The sequence below is a fragment of the Ochlerotatus camptorhynchus genome, unplaced genomic scaffold, assembly GCF_037179485.1.
Source record: "Ochlerotatus camptorhynchus isolate MF236.1 unplaced genomic scaffold, CSIRO-AGI_Acam_v1.1 ptg000374l, whole genome shotgun sequence".
Classification (NCBI taxonomy): Eukaryota; Metazoa; Arthropoda; class Insecta; order Diptera; family Culicidae; genus Ochlerotatus; species Ochlerotatus camptorhynchus.
The window spans coordinates 2,647,683-2,670,631 of record NW_027040862.1 but is presented as its reverse complement, the minus strand read 5'-3'; the positions used below and the strand labels follow the sequence as shown (position 1 = coordinate 2,670,631).

Genomic DNA, 22,949 nt, shown 5'->3' with positions numbered 1-22,949 from the left:
AAGGGTAAGAACTGTGGCCTTACCACCGAGGGGACGTATGTAAATTTGAAGTAAGATTTCTGTTTAAATTAGAATTAAGTAAAAGAAGTAGTTTCATTTTCGGATATCCGGTGAACTTCGAGATTAGGGCGTAATTGCTTTTGTAAACAAACACGTCATTTGTTAATTTCTTGCGAATTGAAGCTCAATCTAAAAAAAACAACAACACTAGCAGGTAGATGCATGATTCCTCTATCATTTGGTATAGTTTGTTCGTGAGATTGTTCTTTTATTAGCGAGAAATCGACGATTGACGTGTTTGTTTACAAAAGCAATTACGCCCAAATCTCCAACCCGGCAAAACCGAACGTCTTAGCTTGGATCCTCGTAGGGGGTAGCACATATCCAACAAGTTGGTATCCACATCGGAGACGTACCTTTTGTCCGTCAGAGCCTGCTCGACATCCTTCGACAGTTTAGCATGTTTCAGTTTCGTATCAGCATCGATTATCTCCATGATGTGATCCTTGAGATACTTGTTGAATACGTCTACCGTCACCAGGCAGGCCTACTTGATGGTGATAACCTCGGATCTTTTACCCTCTACGAAGGCTCGCCACGATTCACAGAATTTACCCTGGAAGTTGTCCCTGGAGAAGACGCCCAACGTTTTGCCATCCTTGGATTTCTTGATTGCCTTCAGTAGTTTTTTAAAAATGGGCCTTGTGTTTGTCGTTTTTATCTCGAACCAACAGCATCACCGACGGAATGCCCTCCTCACCGTCCTTCTCGATCTGCTTCCAGAAGTCGATCTTCTTGCTGGTCAGGAAAAAGATGGACTTTTCGCACAGCACCGTTATCGTATCGGTCAGCTCGTATCCCAGCAGCCAGGTCTGCAGCGAGGTTGATTTGCTGTAGATGGTTTCCTCGTCTACGCTGACCGCCCTCAGAATACAATCTACCTTCTGCAGCGAATCATCATGGGAAAACTCTGGTTCCTTCTAGTTGACGTAGAAACGTTTTATTCGTCGGTAGAAGGAATCCGTACTGAGCACGATATTTGACATTTTCGGGGCCATTGCGAATGCAAACCAAAACATTCAAGTTGTCAGAAATACCGGGTTGCCAAATATACCATCATATTCGTATTTTACAAAAAAACAAATCACAGCTTGCTCTATGACCGGCAGTGCCGGCCCAATCGGCACACTTGAGGCTAACTGAGAAAAATGTTTACCCAAGATTGGTGTGCGGAGCGACCTATCCCTTGTCACCAGTATAGAAATTAAAGACGTAGTCCAACGTAAAAAAACTTGTTTGATTAAGTCAATTGTTTATACACAATTCAATATTGTTATGATTTTATCATCTCTGACCACTGTGAATTGGAGCTATCAAAACGGTGTTTTACCAACAATCAATACGAAACTAACGATTTTAAATTGGCTCACTACTTGACTAGCCTATTGGTCCCAAGCAAACGATTAACGTACCCCATTCTAGTCGAAATTCTACTACTACACAATGTTTGTTTTGATTCGCTATGAAAGTTTGACAGATAAAATGAGGGGTGATTGGTTTTTCCTATGTTTCGAGGGGTGAATCGATTAGCTTGGAACCGAAGAGAGTACCAGAGCTGAGTCAAAAAGTTGAGCACGTTATTTTGGGACCTTCTAGTCTTAGAGTTACCTCTATGGTTTTACTACGTCAACACTGGTGTTAGAAGTCTGATCAAGATTATAGTAATAGAAATTTCAGAAAAGTTTAACAGAAAGGTATGCGAAATTTTAAACTAGGAAAATTTCTCTAAGGAAGTGCATTTAATATTCCAGAAATCGAGAAATTTTCTAGATTCTGTGACAAGAAAACTTTGGAAGCTTCTAACATAAAGAAAATTATTTTAAACGCTATATTTTTAGATTTCAGATTTACTTTTTGATATTCTATGCTATAAAAAAATCCAGGACTTGAAGAAATATTAAAGATTCTAATTTATTTTTTTTAGTTTTGTATGAGCATGATTGACCGTCCACGGTTGCTACTCTGTTATTGCCAAATCAGCTGTAATTACACAGAGAACCAACGATTGCTTGGGGCTAGCAATCAATGTGTAAAAACTGATGATCTCAAACTAGGCAATACCAGCGCCGGCCGCCCCCGAACGCAGGTCAAGAAAGGACCTGACATGACATGACACTCGCTTTGATGGAAGTGACGAGACTATCTCTGCGCTTCCACGAGGAATCACTGGGATATTGGGTGAGAGGGTTGGGTTTGCAGCAGGGTACGTTTTGGTAAACGATAAGCTGAATTGATATCCTAACGATGCTATAACGCGAAAGAGCTTGGGATTGAACCCACGGTCTTCTGCTCAGTAAGCAAAAACGTTTGCCACTAGGCAAACGAGCTCCTTTTATTACAACACAACAATGAGCAATTGTTGTTATTCCAATGTATTCACATTAACAAATAAAACGATTAACGAATCTTGAATATGGAGAGGCTTGAGATTAATCTCATGATGTTCTACTCAGCAATAGTTCGTATGCCTGTGCCATGATAGATGGCCAGATAATCGGTCGTGTTATATTATCATCAGTTATTATACTACGTCTGCCCTTGCGTGGAAGTACTCTGTTGATTGAATTGAAGGAAGTACTCTGCATATTTTTCAAGAATTCAGAATGATCAGGTTTTATTCTGAAGATCTTGAATTCGTCAACCAATCAAATAATGTTTATCAGATATTCTTTCAAATTACCAGGTTGGTCAGCTACTATTACAAAGTCCGTCAGGATAGATATTAAGGAGGATATTTCAAAAACATTCAGGATATCAAAAACCTTTAGGGGGGCGACCCCGGCGTAGTGGTTAGCATTCATATCTCTCACGCCAAAGTCACGAGTACAAATCTCACCCCCGGACAAGTCAAAAATGACCCAAGAGCGTTAAAGTGACCATAATTTAAAAAAAAGGCCTTAAGGAAGTTCTCTGGATGTTTTTCAAAGACTTCAGAATGATCAAGTTTTATTCTGAAGATCTTGAACTGTGCATCCATTCAAATGACGCCTTTGAAATGATATCAAGATATTTTCTTTGATCTTTGAAATGATATCAAGATATTTTCTCAAGACTTCACTACCGTTCTACGCATATATGTCCCATGTTACTTTTGGACGTTTTTCACATTTGTTCATAAAACAGTACTTTTTTAGGTAAACTTTCGAATGAAAATAGAAAAACATGTTATTTGTTTTTGGCTTATTTAAAAGCAACATCAAGTTTAATTGTCCCATGTTGAAATTCTACGCATAATTGTCTCACAAAGAATTTTACACTGAATTTTTTTTATTAACGAGTCGACTTGGGTGCACGAATGATTGAAACAGGATTTATATGATCAAAAGAAATTCAATGAGTCATTTCGGAAAGTAGAAGCTTTATTTTATGATGAAAAATATTAAGCGAAACGGGAATATTTTTTTTTTTTTCGAGAGTTGACTTTCAGATGACTCGAGCTATGGTGCTCACTAGGTCACTGCAGCTTTTAGGCTCGTATTGTGATCAACTGTGTGTATTAGATTACGACCATAAATCCGGAGAACCTCGAGATCCGGGCGCAATCGCCCCTGAAAACAAACACGCCAATCGTCGGCCTCCCGCGAACCAAGGTTGCAAAGACTCATTTCAGCTAAAATAATGTTTTTCGGAATAATAAAACCAAAAGATGGTATGATGGCATGTTTTACTTGTAACTTACAAGAAGAGGTTACAAAGGAAACATAAAACCTGTAAATTTTGCTTTCTATGAGTCACAATCAGCGATTTGCTGATCGCTGAGTGAGTGAGTGAGTGAGTGAGTGAGTTTGTGAAAAATCGCTGACCGTGACTCTCATGAAGTGAAATAAACAAGTTTAATATGTCAAACACATTCTTTGCAACCTCTTCTTGTATCCTACCAATTCAAAATTTAATCATGGCATTTAATTATTTCATAATTTAGAAAAACATTTTTAGCTGAAATGAGTCTTTGCAACCTTGCCGCGAACAAAAGAACAATCCTTCAAACAAACTATAACAAATCATAGAGGAACTATTCTTCTACCTGTTTGTGTTATTAGTTTTTCCAGACTGAGCCCCAATCCGCGAGAAACCGACAAACGACGTGCCCATCTACAAAATCAACTACGCTCCAACCTCGAAGCTCCCCGGAAATATGTGATAAATCATGTAAATGTAAATGGAATACAGTAATGTCCCGATTCTGTCAACCCTCTTTTTTGAAATTTTTTTCCAATGTTCTACAAAACCCATGCCCTTTTTCAGTAATCTTCTTGAACCTATTGCACCAAAGTATACTTTAAATATCCCTCTTAACGAATGACGAATGAGAAAAATTTAGATTTATGATTCTGTGAAATTATTGAAAGAAAAAAATCTGAAGCGCGGAGGGGCTGACAAAATCGGGTCATTACTGTATTTAAAATAAATAAATTCATTCTTACCTTTTTATGGTTGTTTGATTATTAATTGCTATTATTACCTGCTTAGAGTTGGCTTCTTTAAAATACTGTGTAGAATTTACCTCATTATTCCTCAGTTCTATCGATTTGTGATAGAACCACGCTCAACATATTATCCTATAGTATGACTTGGGCATGCACCATGCATGTAAGTCATCTCTCGTCAAAATGATGGGATATGGGGTGATGGTGAAGGGATATAGAAAACGAATAAAAGAACAGAAAGAAAGGTATTAGTATTGGTAACATTTACCACCCCCCCCCCCACACACACACACACACACAACGAAAAAGAAACATAGATGCACAGACAAACAGAAATAACACATTTAATGTTTTTCTCCACAAAACATAGTGACTAAAACACTACCGCCATCTGTTGAGTATCATGTGATGGATAGTACGCTGAACAGATGGCGCTAGTGTGCAGACGTCAAACGCAAGGGAACCGACCGTGCGCGCCACAGGTGGTGGCACCACCAACCAAAAACACCCGAATTGACCGTCAAATGTGTATTCGATGAACAACCTGTCCAACCGAGTGTTATGTCTGTTTGTCTGTGATAGATGGGTTATTAGGAAAGTACAACTACATTATAACTATTAGTGCAATGGATGAACGTTAGTTTCGGGGTAATGTTAGTGTTAGAGTTTTGTTAGTATTGACCCGTATTCAGCCCTGTCGGCCCCTCGAACACTAGTCGCAGGCAGTTGTTGTTAGGACATGCGACACTGTCACTGCTTCTATGTTAGAGGTATGACCCGTCAAGTTTCGAAGTGCAAAAAAAAACTCTTAAAACTTTCTTATAAATTAACTTTACACTCAAAGCAAACTATTTACCTTAGCATTGAAAAGCGAATTTAAAATTACCATTTTATGTTATGCTAATATTAAAATTTACGGCTCCGTGAAATTAACTCGCATGAACCTTTCAAATCAATGAACTGGAGAAAAACTAGAATTTTATCAAATCGCAAAAAAAAAATCATAGCGACACTTGACAAATCATCATCAAGCCCCTCATCCTTGGACAGGGATTAAGCGAAACGGGAATAATATGACCATAAACATAAGATTAAAACCAGATTATAGTTCAGATTTCAATATAATATATAATATTAATGATTTTAAAATAACCCAAAGACGAAATAACATGATTTAAAATTAAATTGTATGTAGCAACGATGTATAAACATCTTCCAATATTTGTAGTAACTACCATATTTGTAGCTAAAATAAGGTTCCTGTTGACTGATTCAGAATAGCCGTTGTCGTATAGTCCTTTCGTAAATTTAGTCTTTAGAATGTTCTCAATATACTACCGTGGACGCATTTGGTTAAATATAATGAAATCCTTACTGTGTATGTTAACTTTTCCAAAGTCATTCTTGAAATCACCGAAGTCCACGATCGACAATCTTATTGTGTTCTACACAGAGCGTTCATCATTTGTTTCTCAAGATGCCCATACTTATAGGCTTTATAGATGTAGCAAACGACGATTGCAGCAATGTCAACTCACTTATTGTTGGTTTCAGTTAATGATGCACACCTATGCAAACTATCCACTTTCAAAACTTCGCGGAGAACTCAAGCACGCTCATGTAAACACAACCACAATTGTTAAGACGTCAAACGCAACGTGGCCATCAAAGCAACACGGAAAGTAATAGTTCTTAGTGGGACGGATATGAGTAAAATTTCCTACTTCATAGCAAATTTCTCGGCATACCAGTCCCACTGAATTATTTTCATATACAAATAGGCTTGACTAATATCATTGAAGGTAATGTATGTAGTTTTCACTAAAACAAATTGATTCTGTTGAAATATGAACAATGCACTAACTTATTTTAACTTATATTTCTTTCAATGAGCAGAAATAATTCGAAGCATTATTCACGATTTTCTCAGATGTTACTTTTAGAACATGGGACAGATATGCGTAGAACGGCAGTTCAGGATGATCAGGTTTTATTCCGAAAATCTAGAACTGTCCAACAATTCAAGTCACGTTTCTCTGACACCTATCAAAGAACTTGAGGAAATCCTCTGAATATTCTTCCAATACTTCTGGATGATCAGACATTATTTTGAAGATCTAGAACTGTCCAGTAATTCAAATTACGTCTCCCAGATTTTCTTTGATGACACCAGTTTGATCAAAAATAATTCCAAAAACCTTCCAATGTCCTGCTGCAGATTTTCCAAAATCCGGATTAAATCGCGTATTGTCCTCGATGATGCTTACCGCTATTTATGAAATATTTGAGATTTTAGACTTATAATATTTATTAAACGGGGACACCTGTTGGTGGGTTTCAAAAAATCAATTTTTTGTATTTTCGGCATCCTTATAGCTTGTAGAATGTTGTGTAAAAATGCCAATTCGATAAACAGTAAGAAGTAGGAAACCTTGACCGAGCAGGTGTACACAGGTATAAATCTTTAAACGCGTTTTTTTTTTCGAAACAGGGATCTTGGAGACTATTTGGTCCATTTAACTGATTCTTCTGTCTGCGATGTAAAATGAATTATCTAAAATCTAACATAGGATTTTTCGGATATTCCAACGCGCATGTAAGTAGCGGTTTTTTCAACGAAAAAATCGTTTTTTTTTTTCGAATGCTGGTAATTTTGCGAATTTCGGAAAATTCTATGTTAGATTTTAGATATTAATCACTTATTTTCACCAATGCTTCAGTGCTGACAACGCAGTCCCGGAAGCGCCAAAAACATTGCCTGCATCTTTCTGGTTGCAGGGCTGCCAACAACGGAAAAAATAATATTTTCGGTTGATTTATTTTGAAAATAGAGCTGAATTGTTGCATACTGAAAACGAAGTGATTGCATTTGTTCTAATGTCATAAAAAAAATAAAATACTCCGTTTCTAGAGATCGCAATAGAATTCAATTGATTATTTTAAGGTTCCAAGCAAATTTCCTGTTGTTTTCAATTGTTTTAATTCCCCGTTTTCCCGGATCATTGGCCACCTTGGAAAAGGCAATCAAGTTTCCAACAACTTTATCTCAGACGTTATTTCGATTAGATGAACCGTTTTCGTGCTATGATTTATTTTAAAGTATCAAATACGCCATTTTGAAAAATTAGGCATTGTTAACATGGCCGAATTCCAGTTTAAACTTGGTTCATTACCCCTAGTGAACAATTACGTAAAGTTTAATGGAATGTGGAGAGGGGAAAATAACATCTATTCGTAAGTTTGCGTGAAACTGCTCAGTAAGCTCTCCTCAAATCCAAATAATTACTTAAGTTTCCCCTGAATTCAGTTTTGTACCATTTTTGGTCACTTTTTGATTAACCTTAAGTCACTTTTCAGAAACTTTTTCAAACTATTTGGTCACTATACTGCCGCTCTTCGCATATCGGTCCCATAGCAGTTTTTGTCAAAACTGAGTTTTACAATGCAAATGGTAGCTGATCACCCATATTTTCTTAATACTGGATGAACTCAATAACTTTGTTCTGAAAAAGTTTGGAAAGACAGCCAAATTGGTTGTCTCATCACATAAGAAGCAATAGTACGAATCAAGCTTAAAATGCGATTTTCTCGGCTTGCTGATTTTTGCCATGGGACCGACATGCGAAGAACAGATTTTTTTAATACTATGGATTGAAAAATCAAAACATCTACATGCTTAGTAGGGGAATTTACGTATTCTCGTCAATCTAAGCAGCTTCCGCACTTCTATTAGCATTTTCCCAGTGTCACGCACACATATGATGTGTCTGTTTGTTAACATTCATCTGCTGCTAGCTATTCTATCCATTCCAATCAACAAAACTGTCCAAAACGGTTTGAAAACGTTTTTAAGGCGCTACAAACTTCTCAGGTGAGTGTGACTATTGTCGGCAGCCTCTTTTACTTCGGCAACCTTTCCGTTTAAACTGCGTGTAAACCAGCTGTTCTATTATCGGCAACTCGAAATCAGCCGTATTTTTGCAGAAACACCTGGCATAACAGGTTTGCTCAGTCGTAAAAATGTATTAGGATTGAAGCTGAAAAACTAAGGAATCGTTTAAATACATTCAGCGAAGTGTTTTAGTGAGAAAATACACCGAAATTAACGTTTAAATTGTGGTTACCGAAAACAGTCGATGGCTGCCGAAGCCATCATTTACCCTATATCAATTCAAAATTAGCTAATATTAAGTTTTCGAGAACAATTTTCTAGAAATGTTATCACAGACAAACATACATAACACATTGAATATTTATCATAACTTCTTCTTCTTCTTCTTCGCATTTCAAGCTTATTGCATATCGCATATTAGCTTATTGCGTGCTCTCAAGTTAGTGTTCTACTAGATGCACTTCCACCGTTATTAATAGAGAGCTTTCGATGCCAATACCAATTGCATGAATTTGTATATTGTGTCATCCTCTATCCCTCACCCAGCCGGGGGCGTTGGACAAGAAGAACTGCAAATAATTTGATCAAATCTCATGCTCCGTAATGGTGCTCTTTATGTTGTGAAGACTAGTACTTCAAAAAGGGTAACTTTTGAGGCAAGACAGGGTGTCCTCAACAAGTTAAGGGAACAGGATGCACTAGCAAAACATCACATAGACGCCCTTATTCACACTAACTACTCAGGGGGTAGAAGGTCAAGAAGAGCCACCGCCGCCAACTAAAGCTTGAACCGGGTACCTGGGACTCCCACGATATACCCGCGGCAATGGTCAGCAGACGATGCCCTGTGCGTATTTAGTATGTAATATGTTTTATTTGGATACACAAAATGTTTCAAGCCATGGGAACCTCAGTATAAATCGAAAAGGCAGTGGCGAATAGGGTGGGGTTGGAAAGTTGACTCACCCAGTCGAGGAAATTTCCATCCCGAACAAACAACCAAAACAGATCGACAAACGAAGGTCAGCATAGGGTTAGCGGAGTAAACAATCAAACCCAAACTAGAACGTAACTCAAAAACATTCGACAGCATGCTATCAAATCAGAAACCGGTCACATGGAACATGGAACATGTTATAGGTCGGCAGTCTGAACAAGGCATTACACCAGTCTCTACAACGAGTTATCTGTATTATTTAGATCCCTTTCTAATCATTTGTGCACTAAATATCTATCCTTATTTGCTACCGTACACTGACCTGAAACCCATCACCCATCTCTTCACCGTTCTTCAAACGATTGATAAAAGCAAAAGTCTTCCAGGAATTTACCACCGATCCTAATATATCATCGTAGGAAGTTTATGTCGTTAAATAGCATTCGGGTTGAATTGGTAGGTATGCTATTGACGGCAGTGACATTCAGAATGTTAGTAGGTTGGCGTCAACATTTTACGTTTCGAAGCGACACAAGCACTGTCTTGATCGGATTATGTTCCGCTCGTTTAGTCGTTAAATGAATCAACGGTGACACTTCTGCGCTCGCGTCTTATGAATGAACAAATAGGGTAGAGAACTGTTGCGGCAAAGGGAGCCCATTTCCGTCATATAGAGTTTAAATACCAAATAAACCAATGATTTCAACGTGAACGAATCAATCATACGTTTGGTACGACAGTTTAGATTAAAAGCTACACGGCGAATGAGAACGACCCAAATTTGAGTTTAGTTCACTCATAATCGCCAAAAGTGCAGGAACTCAGCGATGAGTAAATTTGCCTCATGGTTTCCTGTGGAAAACCTAAAAAATCTGCCGGAAGATAAGGAAATTGACGAAAATTTTATTCAGTCTCGGAGTAGTACCTATAGACTGAGTGAATCCAATCTTTTACTTTTCTCAAATTCGGGAATTTTTCCCTGGAAAATCCTGGAAAAACCTGAGGAAACATGAGACAAATTTTACTCATCGCTGAGTTCCTGCACTTTTGGCGATTATGAGTGAACTAAACTCAAATTTGAGTTGTTCTCATTCGCCGTGTACAAAACAAAGTCTATTGATGAATTTGTGAAGTGACGATCGACCAGCAGATGGAAATGGTGTAATGACGTTTTGCTATCTGGCAAATCGCATGGAATGTTTTTGAGTACAGATTTGGCTTTGCTTAAATTCATCAATAAGAAGGCATAATATAAATCTAGATAGAGCTGGAATTAGGGCGTAACAGCTTTTGTAAACAATGACTTCTCTCGATGATTTCTACAAAATCAAGGCTCGCCCACGCAAATCAACATCATCATCGAGTAGAGGAAGACTTCCCTACCCGATAGTTGTATTGGATTGCGTAGCCGTGCCTTGAATTCCTAGAAATCTTTAAGAGAAGTAATTGTTTACAAAAGCTGTTACGCCCTAATTCCAGCTCTATCTAGAAATATTTACATCCATTCTTATCAAAAACGAAAGAAGCGCTCCTAGCAAATCCATTTGTCCATATCTTCCACCCGTTTAACCAAAGTGAATCCAATGACGTAATTGGATTCAAGAAGCAATGTTAGATTTTCAAAAACATCTAAACCATTTGTGAATCATTATCGAATCCAACGGGTACGTCTGGAAAGGTAAATAAATTTATAAGTCATCTTTGATAGTAACATTATGCTTAGTACGACGGAAATTAGATCCTAACCCTAGGTGCTTGAAATCGCCGCTTACCACTCAAGAAGCCGGCGGCTACTGATAAAAACAAGTAACCTCAAATCACGGCAAGAGCACTTCTAAGATCTAGAATTTATGCAATAAAGTGTACACTTGAAATATGGATCACAAAACGTAGCTGTTGATAACCTCTTTAATAGATTATACACGAATGTCAATCAAAACAGAGCAGCTTAACACGTTATTGTAGGCAACCAAACCGAACCGGTTTGAAAATTGTTGTAAACAAACGAAGTTCTAACTCTAGCCGCAACGGAGGCTAGATGAAATGAAAGTCAACAACAAATAACAAGGCTATAAAATTGCACTGTTTCGGCTGCTACAGATAATGCGTAATTTAAGTACACGAACAAAAGACGATCATAAATATTTACGAATCTGTAATTTCTTATCTTCTTGTACAGGAATCTTTTTCACGGATGGGGACAGCTGGCGCGAGCAGCGCCGATTCTTCCTGAAAACGTTGCACCACTTTGGCTTTGGACGGCGTAGTCCCGAGGCGGAAGCGGACATCCAGGCCGGATTGGAGGACGTGATCAGTCTTCTGCGCGATGGACCAAAGTACGATCACGAGAAGGCACTGGTCGACGAGTCCGGGTTCGCGCTCTGTCCAACCGTATTCTTCGCGGTCTTCTCCAACGTACTACTGAAGATGATCGTCGGGGTCCGATTGCCACGGGAAGATCAGGGTGTGTTATTTGAGTAAGGTTTTTGTTTTCCTATTTTCCGAGTACGAATCATTCGAGCATTGTTTTACAGAGTCGGTAAGAACGCCATCGCCTTCCATCGCAACGGAGATGACTACGGGATGGTACTGAGCTACATTCCGTGGATTCGGCACTTGTTCCCGGTGGCTTCCAAGTACGACCTGTTGCGGAAAGTCAACCAGCAGGCAAATGCGGTGGTGCTCAGTTTGGCGCAAAAGTGCGAGAAGACCTACGATGAGAACGATATGCGCTGCCTCGTGGATGCCTACATCAAGGAGATGAGAGCCAGCGGTAGCGATGGGGCTTCCACAGGAAAGGACGAATTCGGTTTCCAATGTGAGTTTGCCGGAGCGTTTATTCCTAGCATTCGTTAAATAATCTTTTTCCTTCCAGATGATCAGTTGGTGATCGGCTGCGCCGATTTTCTCGTACCACCCTTTTCGGCCATCCCGGCCAAGATCTGTTTGATATTGGAACGTCTCATCCAGCACCCGGAAGTGCAGACCAAAATGTACCGCGAACTGAACGAAGTCGTTGGAACGAACCGCCTCCCCACGCTGGACGATCGAGCAGGTCTCCCGTACTGCGAAGCAGTTATCCGGGAAGGTCTTCGCATCGACACCCTGGTCCCTTCGGGTATCCCACACGTCGCCGTAAACGATACCGAGCTTCACGGTTATCAAATTCCCAAAGGAACCGTCATTATCAACTCGCTGAATTTCATCCACCACCAACCGGAGCTCTTCCGAGACCCGAACTTATTCATGCCAGAGCGATTCCTAAATCAGGATGGCAAGCTGGCGCTCGATCAAGATCGCTCGATACCGTTCGGAGCGGGCAAGCGTGTCTGCGCCGGTGAACAGTTTGCCCGAAATGCACTCTTCCTGGCCCTTACGGCGCTGGTTCAGAACTTCACCTTCCATCTACCGAACGGTAGCACCACTCCTGACCTGGAAGCACGCATCACCGGCGTCATACGCACAACGCCCGACTTCCGACTAAAGTTTGCGAGTCGTCGTTAGAGTTGTATTGCTCGCCGGAGGTGGCGAGCAAGTCTTTGGAAAGATCGCGTATATAACTTAGTATAGCAGCGCACGACAGCACAACAATCAAGCACCTTGTCATCTATCGAAACAACTCTCTAACATCGCGCTTCATTTCGTGTAATGATAACATGTAATAATTAATGTGTAATGAAAAGGCTATTTTACCAAATCTATCACTGGACCCACAGAATAAAGATTATATTTAACCTTATCGACTGGTGGACTTTTTACTGTTTCTCTTGAATTCACTTTAACGTATTAAACATGCTATGATGTGATTTGTTTGGGTTTGGGAAAACAACATATTTCCGTCTTTGCAGTTCACGGGTTAATCTGGTGCCAGATCAAGGTTCATTTTACAATGTATACGAGCATGCTAAGCAACAAAACCCACATCTCAAAGGGTTTATTTTTTCCTTTTCCCTCCTGCTCGGATTCACTACTGACCCAATTTCTTCCACAGAGTAACGACCGGGCAATATAGGCGGAGTCAGGGTCTAACTGAAGGGAACGAAAGTGACCCCCTTTTTAACTAAATTTTTGTTCAAATGCTTTTTAGTGCTGTACTACCCATAATCGCATATCAGTCCCATCTTTGCTTGGTTTCCTATCCATGTGGAACAGTTATGCGATTATGGGCAGTGTAGCAGTTTAGGTTTAAAAAAATTGGTGAATCACATAAAAGTTAAAATAGGCAGCACCATCGTCATCGAAATGTAAGTATTACTGACAATAATCATAACTAGATGATATTCAAATTTATATGATAGGTAACTGTATCAACGATATTTAAACATGCGCGTCGAGCTTGAAGGCTTCAAATTCTGCATGTCAACACCTTTGACTCTTCTTTCTCTTATCCTTCATCTATGCATCCACGCTTCTATGTTAAGGGTCCAACAGGGCATCCGATTGAAGCGATTTGGACGGGGAGAGTGGAAATGCCAACTCACTGTTGATAACATTTCGTGGATAAAGTGCGGGCTCTTCTCCCCACTCATTAGGGCATCTTCCTGTTTGGGGCTCGTCTTTTTGACCAATTGTGCGTTCATGTTGCTTGAAGGAGATTCTTTACTGTCCCGTAGATGCGTATAGGCGACTTTGCCTATCTACATGCTGCATATTGGACTTAGTTTCCGTGCTACAATGAGTGGTAGACCACTAGCATTCTAAATAATGAAATACATTTTTTTTTAATCTTCTGAAGCAAAGCACACATTCTGCGGAGAAATAAACTATTATCAAAAACATCAACATAGTAAATCACATCTACTCCACGAAATATGACCAATGTTACTAATAACGACGAGCATAGAGCAATATGGCCATTAGACTGATGCAAAATTTAACTTTTTCGCTCCACAGTGCTTAAATGGTTTCAAATCGGGTCCTGATTAGTCTCCCAAAGTTACAACTCATTTGGTTATAAACAGACTTCGCACAAGCCATTTGAAGTTTACATTTAAATTATTATGGGAAATCTCAACTTTTTGTTCATTGCCTTCTAGTCTTTTTCCATATTGAGCTGCGAAACAGTTCGATAGTCATTCTTATAGAAAATTTTCTCAGCTACAAGTTTGCTGAAGATCGTTTCTATGTAAAACAAAACAGGAAAAAGTTATTAATTATTTAAGAGATTGGTAAACTTATGACATGATCAAGAAGCTGCTCTGTAGGCAACACTGTATTTTGCAGTGTGACATAGTAGCCATGATTTTTGTGTCCTATTCAACGCCCCAGAAACACCAATGTTGCCTGCTGAGCAGTTGATTGAGCATGATCATAAGACATCAGCGCATTGAACCAATGATAACTTTCGATCCTTGCATTTAATCAAAAAGTTATTTTGAGCAAAGTTATAGCTGGGAAAATTTCCTACAAGCACAGTTGAAAGCTTTTGAAGCAGACCGATATGGTGAATTATTAGATAGGCATGAACAAAAATCTTGGTTTTACCATAGTAATTCCCATACAAACTTCAAATGGTTTGTGCCAGCTCAGTTTCTCACCAAATGGGTTCAAATTTTGAGAGGTTTATCAGGATCCGATTTGGAATCGTTTAAGTATTGTGGAGCGAAAATTTCAAATTTTGCATCACTCTAATGGCCATCTTAGAATCGGTTAAGGATATTCTATGGTTCCATATGCTAAAATTTGATATCTCTGATAACCATATCAAGCGATCAAGCGACAAATCACTTCTATTCGACGAAATATGACCAACGGCTCTGAAATGAAAACCATATGGCCACCGTAGAACCGGTTCCGGATATTCCGAATTATGGCTCCACATGGTCAAATTCGTTATCTATTATTGACATATCAAATCACATCTACTCAACGAAATATAGCCTATGGCACTCAAAACAACAATCATAGAGCCATATGGCCACCTAAAAGACGATTTAAGATGTAGAGCTAAACTGAATCAGACAGATCCGAAGTCGATATCAACAGAATTTCAGAAACATCAGTGATGGTTAATCGACGATACACTATGGAGGGGCAGAAACGAAAGCACGTGCTGTATCAGAACTAGAGGTGGGCAATCCGCTCATGAACTGAGATAATGAACTAATCCTCGGGATGAACGGTGAACGACAACTATTTTTAAAATGAACGGTAGCTCACGTGCTCACCATATAAAAACATACCTAGATTGCGACTGCTGATCTAGCTTTTTTGTCTGCTCCACCTGCGTACAACTTTCACAAGAAAGGGACCAAAATAGTCCAGTCCAACATAGCTGCGAATCTTCGGAATATGAAAACCTTGACCAATCTCATTAACTGTGATCTCTTGGTTGCCATGCTTGAGTTGCCGATGATAGTGATCCACCAGAAGCGCTGCCAGTCGATGTTTCTTCGGAAAGATGAAGGGGTAACCGTTTGCATTAAAAAATAGACTTTTTTCGGATGGTGATTTTAAAAAAAGCTAATACAGATAATTTCTTTTGATAAATTTCCCATGGAAGGTAATTATTTAAGCTTACTTGCAAAAAAATCAACGTCCTTGCGAGCGGCCTTCCGGCAGTTAACCGGAACATTCGCCATGGCGGACGAAAACATGCGTGTAGGCATGTTTTTGAGTTCTTTCTTCGTTCTATTTATCAATTCCTCCACAGTTTTCTCGACAAAATTGTTGGAGTAGATTGGACGCTTCAGGTTGGCCCAGAAATTCTCGATGGCAGCTGGGGGACGTTGGGCGAGTTCGCCGACTTGGGTACCACATCGATATTCAGCCGCTCCATCTCCTCCAACGATCGCTTCGAGTAGTGGGCCGACGCCAGATCCGGCCAGAACACCGCGTCTTCCCCTTATGGCATTTCTTAATGAACGACGCAACTTCCGGCAGGCATTTCGTACTATAAATTTCTCCGTTCACGGCCAGTCCGGAGCGAAAGAAGAGCGGCTTTGACATCCCCTGCTCGCTGATTGTCAGCCACAGCAGCACCTTCTTGGGGAACTTGGTGTGTGAAATGAACTTCACCTCGGAGCTCACTTCCTTCGTGGGGTAAGTAAAATACGAAGTGCCCTGCCAGTCGTTGCCATCCAATGTGAGATAGGTCTCCTCGTCCATCACCACCGCCACGTCACGATTCGCCGGGAAAAACGAGTTGATCATCTTATTCAGCCGCTGCCGCTGCGTCATTGCCTGCAGCTCCGAAACCAGTGGACGTGACTTCCGCTTCCTGACCGACCTTCCGGCCAAGCGCACGCAGCGATGTAGCCACTTTTCCCTCGGTCTTCCTCTTCAACATTCTTTGGAGCTTCTTGTCGCTCAGGGTCGTCGGCTGTCCGGAACCGGGCTTTCTTTAGATGCTCTGATTGTTGTCTAATAGTGCCAAGATGTTGTAGATGCCGGAACGGACGTATCCGGCGTCCACAAAGTGCCGCACGATGTCCGTTTTCGACGCGGCGGGGTGCCGTTCTTTGAACGCGCACACTTCTGAACGGAGTTGCTTCACTGTTTTTGCCATCACGGTTAGAGTTCGACTGATAGAGCTGTCAAATTTTGTCTGCTGACTCATGGGTTACTATGATTGTTGCTGCATGGGTAGTTTCGTCAGTTTTCGTATTTTCGTATTCGTAGTTTCGTATTTTTTTAATACAACCGTTATTTGGCATCAGTTGAAGTACATTGCGCTGCCGCGATTCTGCCGTTCACGCGAAGAACTCCAAAATCATCCGGCATTGGTGTGACCTCGTAGATATTGCTGGATTTCTCTAGCGGCCGTTGTTTCTCTGACGGGAGGAAACGATTTGTAGACAAGGTGATAATCTCGTCAGGAAATGATTGCCACTGAATTAGCCGGAAAATTGAGTTTTCGATCATTTTCAGATCCTTTTTCGTAAGAACCTTGGTAATTCTAAGACTAGTAGGTACCGAAGAAACGTGATCAACTGTTTGGCTCAGCTCTGGTACTCTCATCGGTCCCAAGTTAATCGATTTACCTTTCAAAACATAGGAAAATCCACTAACCCCTCATTTTATCTGTCAAACTTTCATAGTGAATCAAAACAAACATTGTGTAGTACTAGAATTTCGACTAGAATGGGGTACGTTAATCGTTTGCTTGGGGCCAATAGGCTAGTCAAGTAGTGAGCCAATTTAAAATCGTTAGCTTCGTATTGATTGTTGGTGTTATGGCGAACATTGCGACAGTTGGTGATGAAACGGTGGACGTATGCCTCTGACACATTGCACCACTTCGAGAATCGGTCGATGTCCACAATGCATTCGGGAACATGTATCTCCCGATGAACGTAACAGGTAACTCCTCTTCTCCTGCTTTTTCCGGATCACCTCTCTTCCACTCTCGCTCAGGTAAGTATAGAAATTCAGGTCCGCTGTACCAGATGCTGTTGGAATTTCACTACGGTCCGGTTCCACACTTCGCAGCCTCGTCGGCTGGACTATCTTTCGATGTTACCCAGCGCCATTTGCTGCGGTCGGTCGCTTCGGACACTCGGTACGCTACTTCAAACCACTTATGTCTTTTACGATTTTGAGTTTGTGTCAAAATTTCTATAACTTAAATGTGAGCTAAAGAGCTGTTCAAAAGAATCGGCTCCTGGGCCGCTCAGCCAGATGAGCTGTTTTGCCCACCTCTGCTAGAGATGCCGGCTATAAACACACCGTCTCCAACGCTCCATTATGACATGAAATTAAACCCTGCGTTGGTGGCCAAGATGCAAAAACTAGCCATGGGGAGGGGTTATCATCTCATCTGTTGTTGAATCAAAGTTGTTGTTGAACCAAATTGGAGTCAACATGATCAATTAAAGTTCTATTGTTCCTGGAAATCCACGTATACTCATCTACCAAAATTGTGTATTTGTGGAAATGTATACCAGATACAAGGACCGCATCTTTCAAAAAACTTACAGCGAAGTTAATGAAGCATATTCTTCAGACGCTCATCGATCAGAGACGCCTCTCGCTGAGCATCTGCCAATAAACGTGCTTTTTTGGTCTCGAGCTCCTTCATTAACCGGGTTGCTTCTCCTTTACAATTTCCGTGTTTTCTGCCTTCATATGTTCCTTAAAGTCTTTGTACCGTCCATACGCATTCCGAGCGTAGTGCATCATTAACTTGTTGATGGTAATCTTAAAAACTCCACCTGCTTTCAACACTGCATCGTACACAACGCGCTTCGCGTCGAGGCTTACTTCCAACTGTTTGACTACAAGGCACTCCTTGTTAACCGAAAATCCTCTTTCAAGAGTGGCGTTTCCGTGGCTGATAATCAACATTTTTTTTCACGAAGTTTACGAAGTTAGGCAACTCTGCAGGCGAGCTTTTGACTGTATCCATCCAAAACTCATCCAATCGAGTGTGTTGTCTCCGATAACTGGCAGCAGCAGCTTTCGTTGTCGAGAATTCTTGCTTTACTTTGTATGCTACTGTACCAGATAGATGGTTTTTCGCCACAAGATGCTCTAGACAGAGATCTAATCGTTTTTTACAAATATCGGATGAACTGTTCAAAATCTGTGGGTTGAGACACGATACATATCTCGTTAACGGATAACCTAATGGAGATCGTTCAACATTTTTTTCAATGAATCCTTTGTAAAATGCCTTGCACTCGTTACTAAATAGTAAATACTTTTGTTCAGAAATTGTTTCCTTCTCTTTATTTCCGATTGATGTTAGAGCAGCTTTTGTAGCGAAACCAATGTCAATTTTGGAAGACGGGAGAAAATTATGTTCGTCAAGAGATATTTCAGAAAGCGCTTTTAATTTACCTTTAATTGCTTCTGGTTTTAACGAGGGGGGCGACACATCTAAACCTCAATTCTAGATGCTTAAAAAATCTCACACTAGCGAATCAATCTTCGAAAAATCATCTTCCATTTTCGCATCTACTTGCGATGAAGCACGATATCTTTTTGCAGGAAATCTTCAAAATCGACATAAATCTTCCATCTATCTACTCAGCGTGCGTGCAGCTAGCCACAGCAAAACACAATCTTTTCTGCATCGTAGATAGAGTCGTCCCCCTCGGGTTTCAAAGTCTTTCAATTGTCAATCTCAGAAGATCCGTAAGGTCGTCATATAAAAAAAGGAGCCATTGGAGATTCTGATTGAAATCCCTTTAAATAAGGTTCCACACTTGCAGCTGCAGTAATGAAAAAACTGAGTTTAGCTCCGAAGAATGGATCATTGACGGCCGTTGCTACTGTCTCGAATGCTTTAGATTTCACCACGGTCGTAAAGCTTCTCTTATAATCAGTGCTCTATTCTTTGAGTTTTTTGTCGTTTTGGTTCTTCACAGCGCGTACGTATTTCTTCAAAAACGGAAACATATCATTGGCTCTTTTTGCCACACCTTGGTTCTCCACCCATCTAACCGCACAAAATTTGAGGGGGAATACATTCGATCCAGTAACGGCAATGAAATCGGCACGACGTAATGGCACGTTTTTAAACAAGTTATACACAGCAAACAAGAAATCATCCATGCACCACTCTGTTTTTTTTTTCATCCCGTTCTTGAAAGCGTTGTGTACGACATGGAGGCCACAACTCCCGATGTTCAACAAGCTGAAATTCGTACCCCGCAGTTCCTTCAATTCCTCATTCAATTCGTGATGCAGGCTTAAGTTGACGTTAGGACCGTCCATTGATATTTGAATTGTTTTTCCGATCAAACTACGATTGGCAGAAAAACAATCTTTCAATCCTTTTAACAGATCCTTTGCAGATCGCGTTGATGAAAGAAATACAGAACCCACATATCTACTAGCGACACACTGGGTTTCTTCACACCAGAATCGTATGCCAGACGCTGTTGCTGACGCTGCGAAATCTTATTCAACGTTTCATCAAATCCAATTACAATGTCAGAACAGACCTCAATCTTCTTCAGCAAGTTGTCAGAAAAATACGGTGCTAATCCATGAGTAATAAGATAGCTGATCTTTGTCCGACCCAGCTCGAGCTTAGATGCAATATCGCTATCTGGAAACATCAACCGGAACAAATCAACCTGATCTCCAGCTCCCCGATACGAGTTGTGAGTCATAACGGTTTCCAATGACCACAAAATTTCAGCCGTAGTAACTTTCTCGTTGAGAAAATACTTGGCCATTACACCTGAAGCACTTGGAGCAACGTTATCAAGTTTGGCACTCATGAGAGGGACAGGTTCCACGAGTTTTGTGGTGTCGTCTGCAATTAATGTTCAGAAAATTAAAGTAAATCATTGCTTTAACCATTAGTCAATCGATTGACAGGAGTGCTTATTGTACTTAACATTCAGTAGTAATAATGTAGTACCATGATCTACACTGGAAGCACATTAAATTAAATTTGGCACTTACCAATAATCGGTGGCTCACCGCCAGTAGCAACTGTAAATGCACTCAAGGATACATTGGTGCTACGAGTTTTCAATTCTTGCTGATGCTTTTTCCCTTTCATATGACTTGAGAACGCCACTTTTCCCATGGTGTCGATCCTGAAGCATTTATCGCACCACACGCATCTCGCAGATTTTTTATCTTTAGCATCAGCAGCACACCATGGGAATAATTCCTTGTATTTTGAAGAAAATGTTGTAGACATTTTTCAATTTTTATGCTTTTCTGACTATATGCGATGCGATGTACGGTATACATAGGTGAGGCAGAGGAGAGGTGGTCGACTTTTTCATTCTCTCGGTGTTATGTGACGTCACATCGAATCATGTGTAAGAACACCGGAAGAATGAAAGAGTCGACTAGTTTCCTTCTGCCTCACCTGTAGATTTCACACATCGACCTTTCACGCCGCTGTCGTTGTCAGACGCAGCCACTCGCAACAGAGTACATAATCTAATAGTCCTCTCCAGGCCGATTCGTATTGGTGCGATTTACGTGTGTTAGTGCGATGAAATTTTTTGTTAGCTGTGAGAAATTTTTTGTTTGCTGTAAGAACTGTCATTCTAAAGTAAAAATAAACAACAAAACGAAAACAAACCCTACGCTTGCACGGTAACAGTCAAGTACCCTTTTGTGAGTAAAGGTTAACCCATTTTTGATAAAGGTGGCTTTACTCATTAATGAGTAAATTATTTTAACAACAATGAGTTTCTCAGTCCGCATCGTGCTCTCTTGCCGTGCGGATCTATTTGCTTTTTGCTGAAGGAAGTGTTACTACTACCTAAAGCTACAACAAATTTAAACAGCACTTTTCAGTGCTCAACCTGTAAAAATTTTCTACCTTGTTCAACTCTTATTCCTCTTCGATCCTTGTTTGGACCCTACCCGAGGTAATCCTTCTTGGATATCGATTTGGAAAATTCCTCTTCGATCCTTCAGATTCTTATAGTAATCTGCTTGGAAGTCGATTTGGATACAAATTTACTGCCGCCATGGCGCCTAAACGCAAAAGAAAGGGGCAAACTCTTGACCCCCCTTCTGATGAAATTAATTTGAGTAATCAATTTGATTTGCTCACGGATGATGAGAATGATCCATCATCCAAGAAAAATTCTAGTAAACTTTCCCGGCTTAATGCCAAGAAGGAAAAGATTCCCCCTATTGTGATAACCACTACCGATTTCCATGCTCTTCGCATGGAACTTTTGAATTTCGTGAAAGTTAAGTTTTCACTACAAATTGGACGTCGGGGTGAATGCCGTGTATTGGCTGAAACCTTGGACGGATTTAAATGTCTTCTCAAGTATCTAAGAAGAAGAAGCACAAATTTTTTACTTACGACACCAAAACTGAACGTGTGTTCAAGGTTGTCATGAAAGGACTGCCCAGTGGTGAATCCCTGGATCAGATCAAAGATGAACTGGCAAAATTACTTGGAGTTGTGCCACTCCAAGTAATCAAAATGTAAATGAAATCCCGTCCTGGCGATTCGCGCAACGGGATTTCTAATGATTTTTATTTAGTTCACTTCAAGTCTAGTGAACTAAACAACCTTAAGGCCTTAGAAAAAGCTAGCCTTATGCTCCATGTCCGAGTGAAGTGGGAACACTTCAGGAAGACTGGAGGAAATTTCCAAAACCTCACCCAGTGCCGTAAGTGCCAGGGATGGGATCACGGAACTAAAAATGGCTACATGCCAGCTAAATGCATGAATTGTGGTGATTCCACTCACGCAAAGGACGACTGTCCTGTGAAGGAAGATCCTAAGAAATTTAAATGTTCAAATTGTGGTGATAACCACAAATCCAATTTTTGGGAATGTAAGACTCGCAAAGCGATCCTACAATCTCGTTCTAACCGTCAGGTAGGAAACGCTCCACGTTTCCGACCAGGTACAAATTCCTCTGCTGTTAACAACGGTCAGCGAGGAACAAATTCTACATTCGTACCCGTAGCTACAAATATCACCCCTGCTTCAAATGTTTCATCTGTACCTACTCCCCTCGCTGCTAACAATGTTCAGCGAGTTAATGGAGCTACCTATGCTGCTATTGCAGCGGGTAGAAATCAAAATACTAACCAACGTTCTAACGGAAATTTTGACAATTTTGACTTGGGAAGCATTACTGCCCCCAAAATGGAATTTTTACAGAATTCATTAATTGACATGATTTCTGATATGCTTAAATCTAACTCCATGTTTGATGCTATTCAAACTGGAGTAAAATTTGCAAAT

At 40.4% G+C, this 22,949-nt stretch overlaps 2 protein-coding genes across 2 annotated transcripts in view; one reads left to right on the top strand and one right to left on the bottom strand.

Annotated features, from left to right (window-relative positions):
- Nucleotides 1–22,949, top strand: part of LOC135710264 (uncharacterized) — a 47,144-nt gene that overhangs the window by 4,092 nt on the left and 20,103 nt on the right. Inside the window, exons 2-4 of the mRNA XM_065232783.1 lie at nucleotides 11,496–11,793; nucleotides 11,851–12,134; nucleotides 12,192–12,805. Of these exons, the coding sequence (XP_065088855.1) occupies nucleotides 11,496–11,793; nucleotides 11,851–12,134; nucleotides 12,192–12,805 (1,196 nt within the window). The remainder of the gene's footprint in view (nucleotides 1–11,495; nucleotides 11,794–11,850; nucleotides 12,135–12,191; nucleotides 12,806–22,949) is intronic.
- LOC135710278 (uncharacterized) overlaps nucleotides 1–22,949 on the bottom strand; it is a 98,799-nt gene that overhangs the window by 56,765 nt on the left and 19,085 nt on the right. The window lies entirely within an intron of this gene.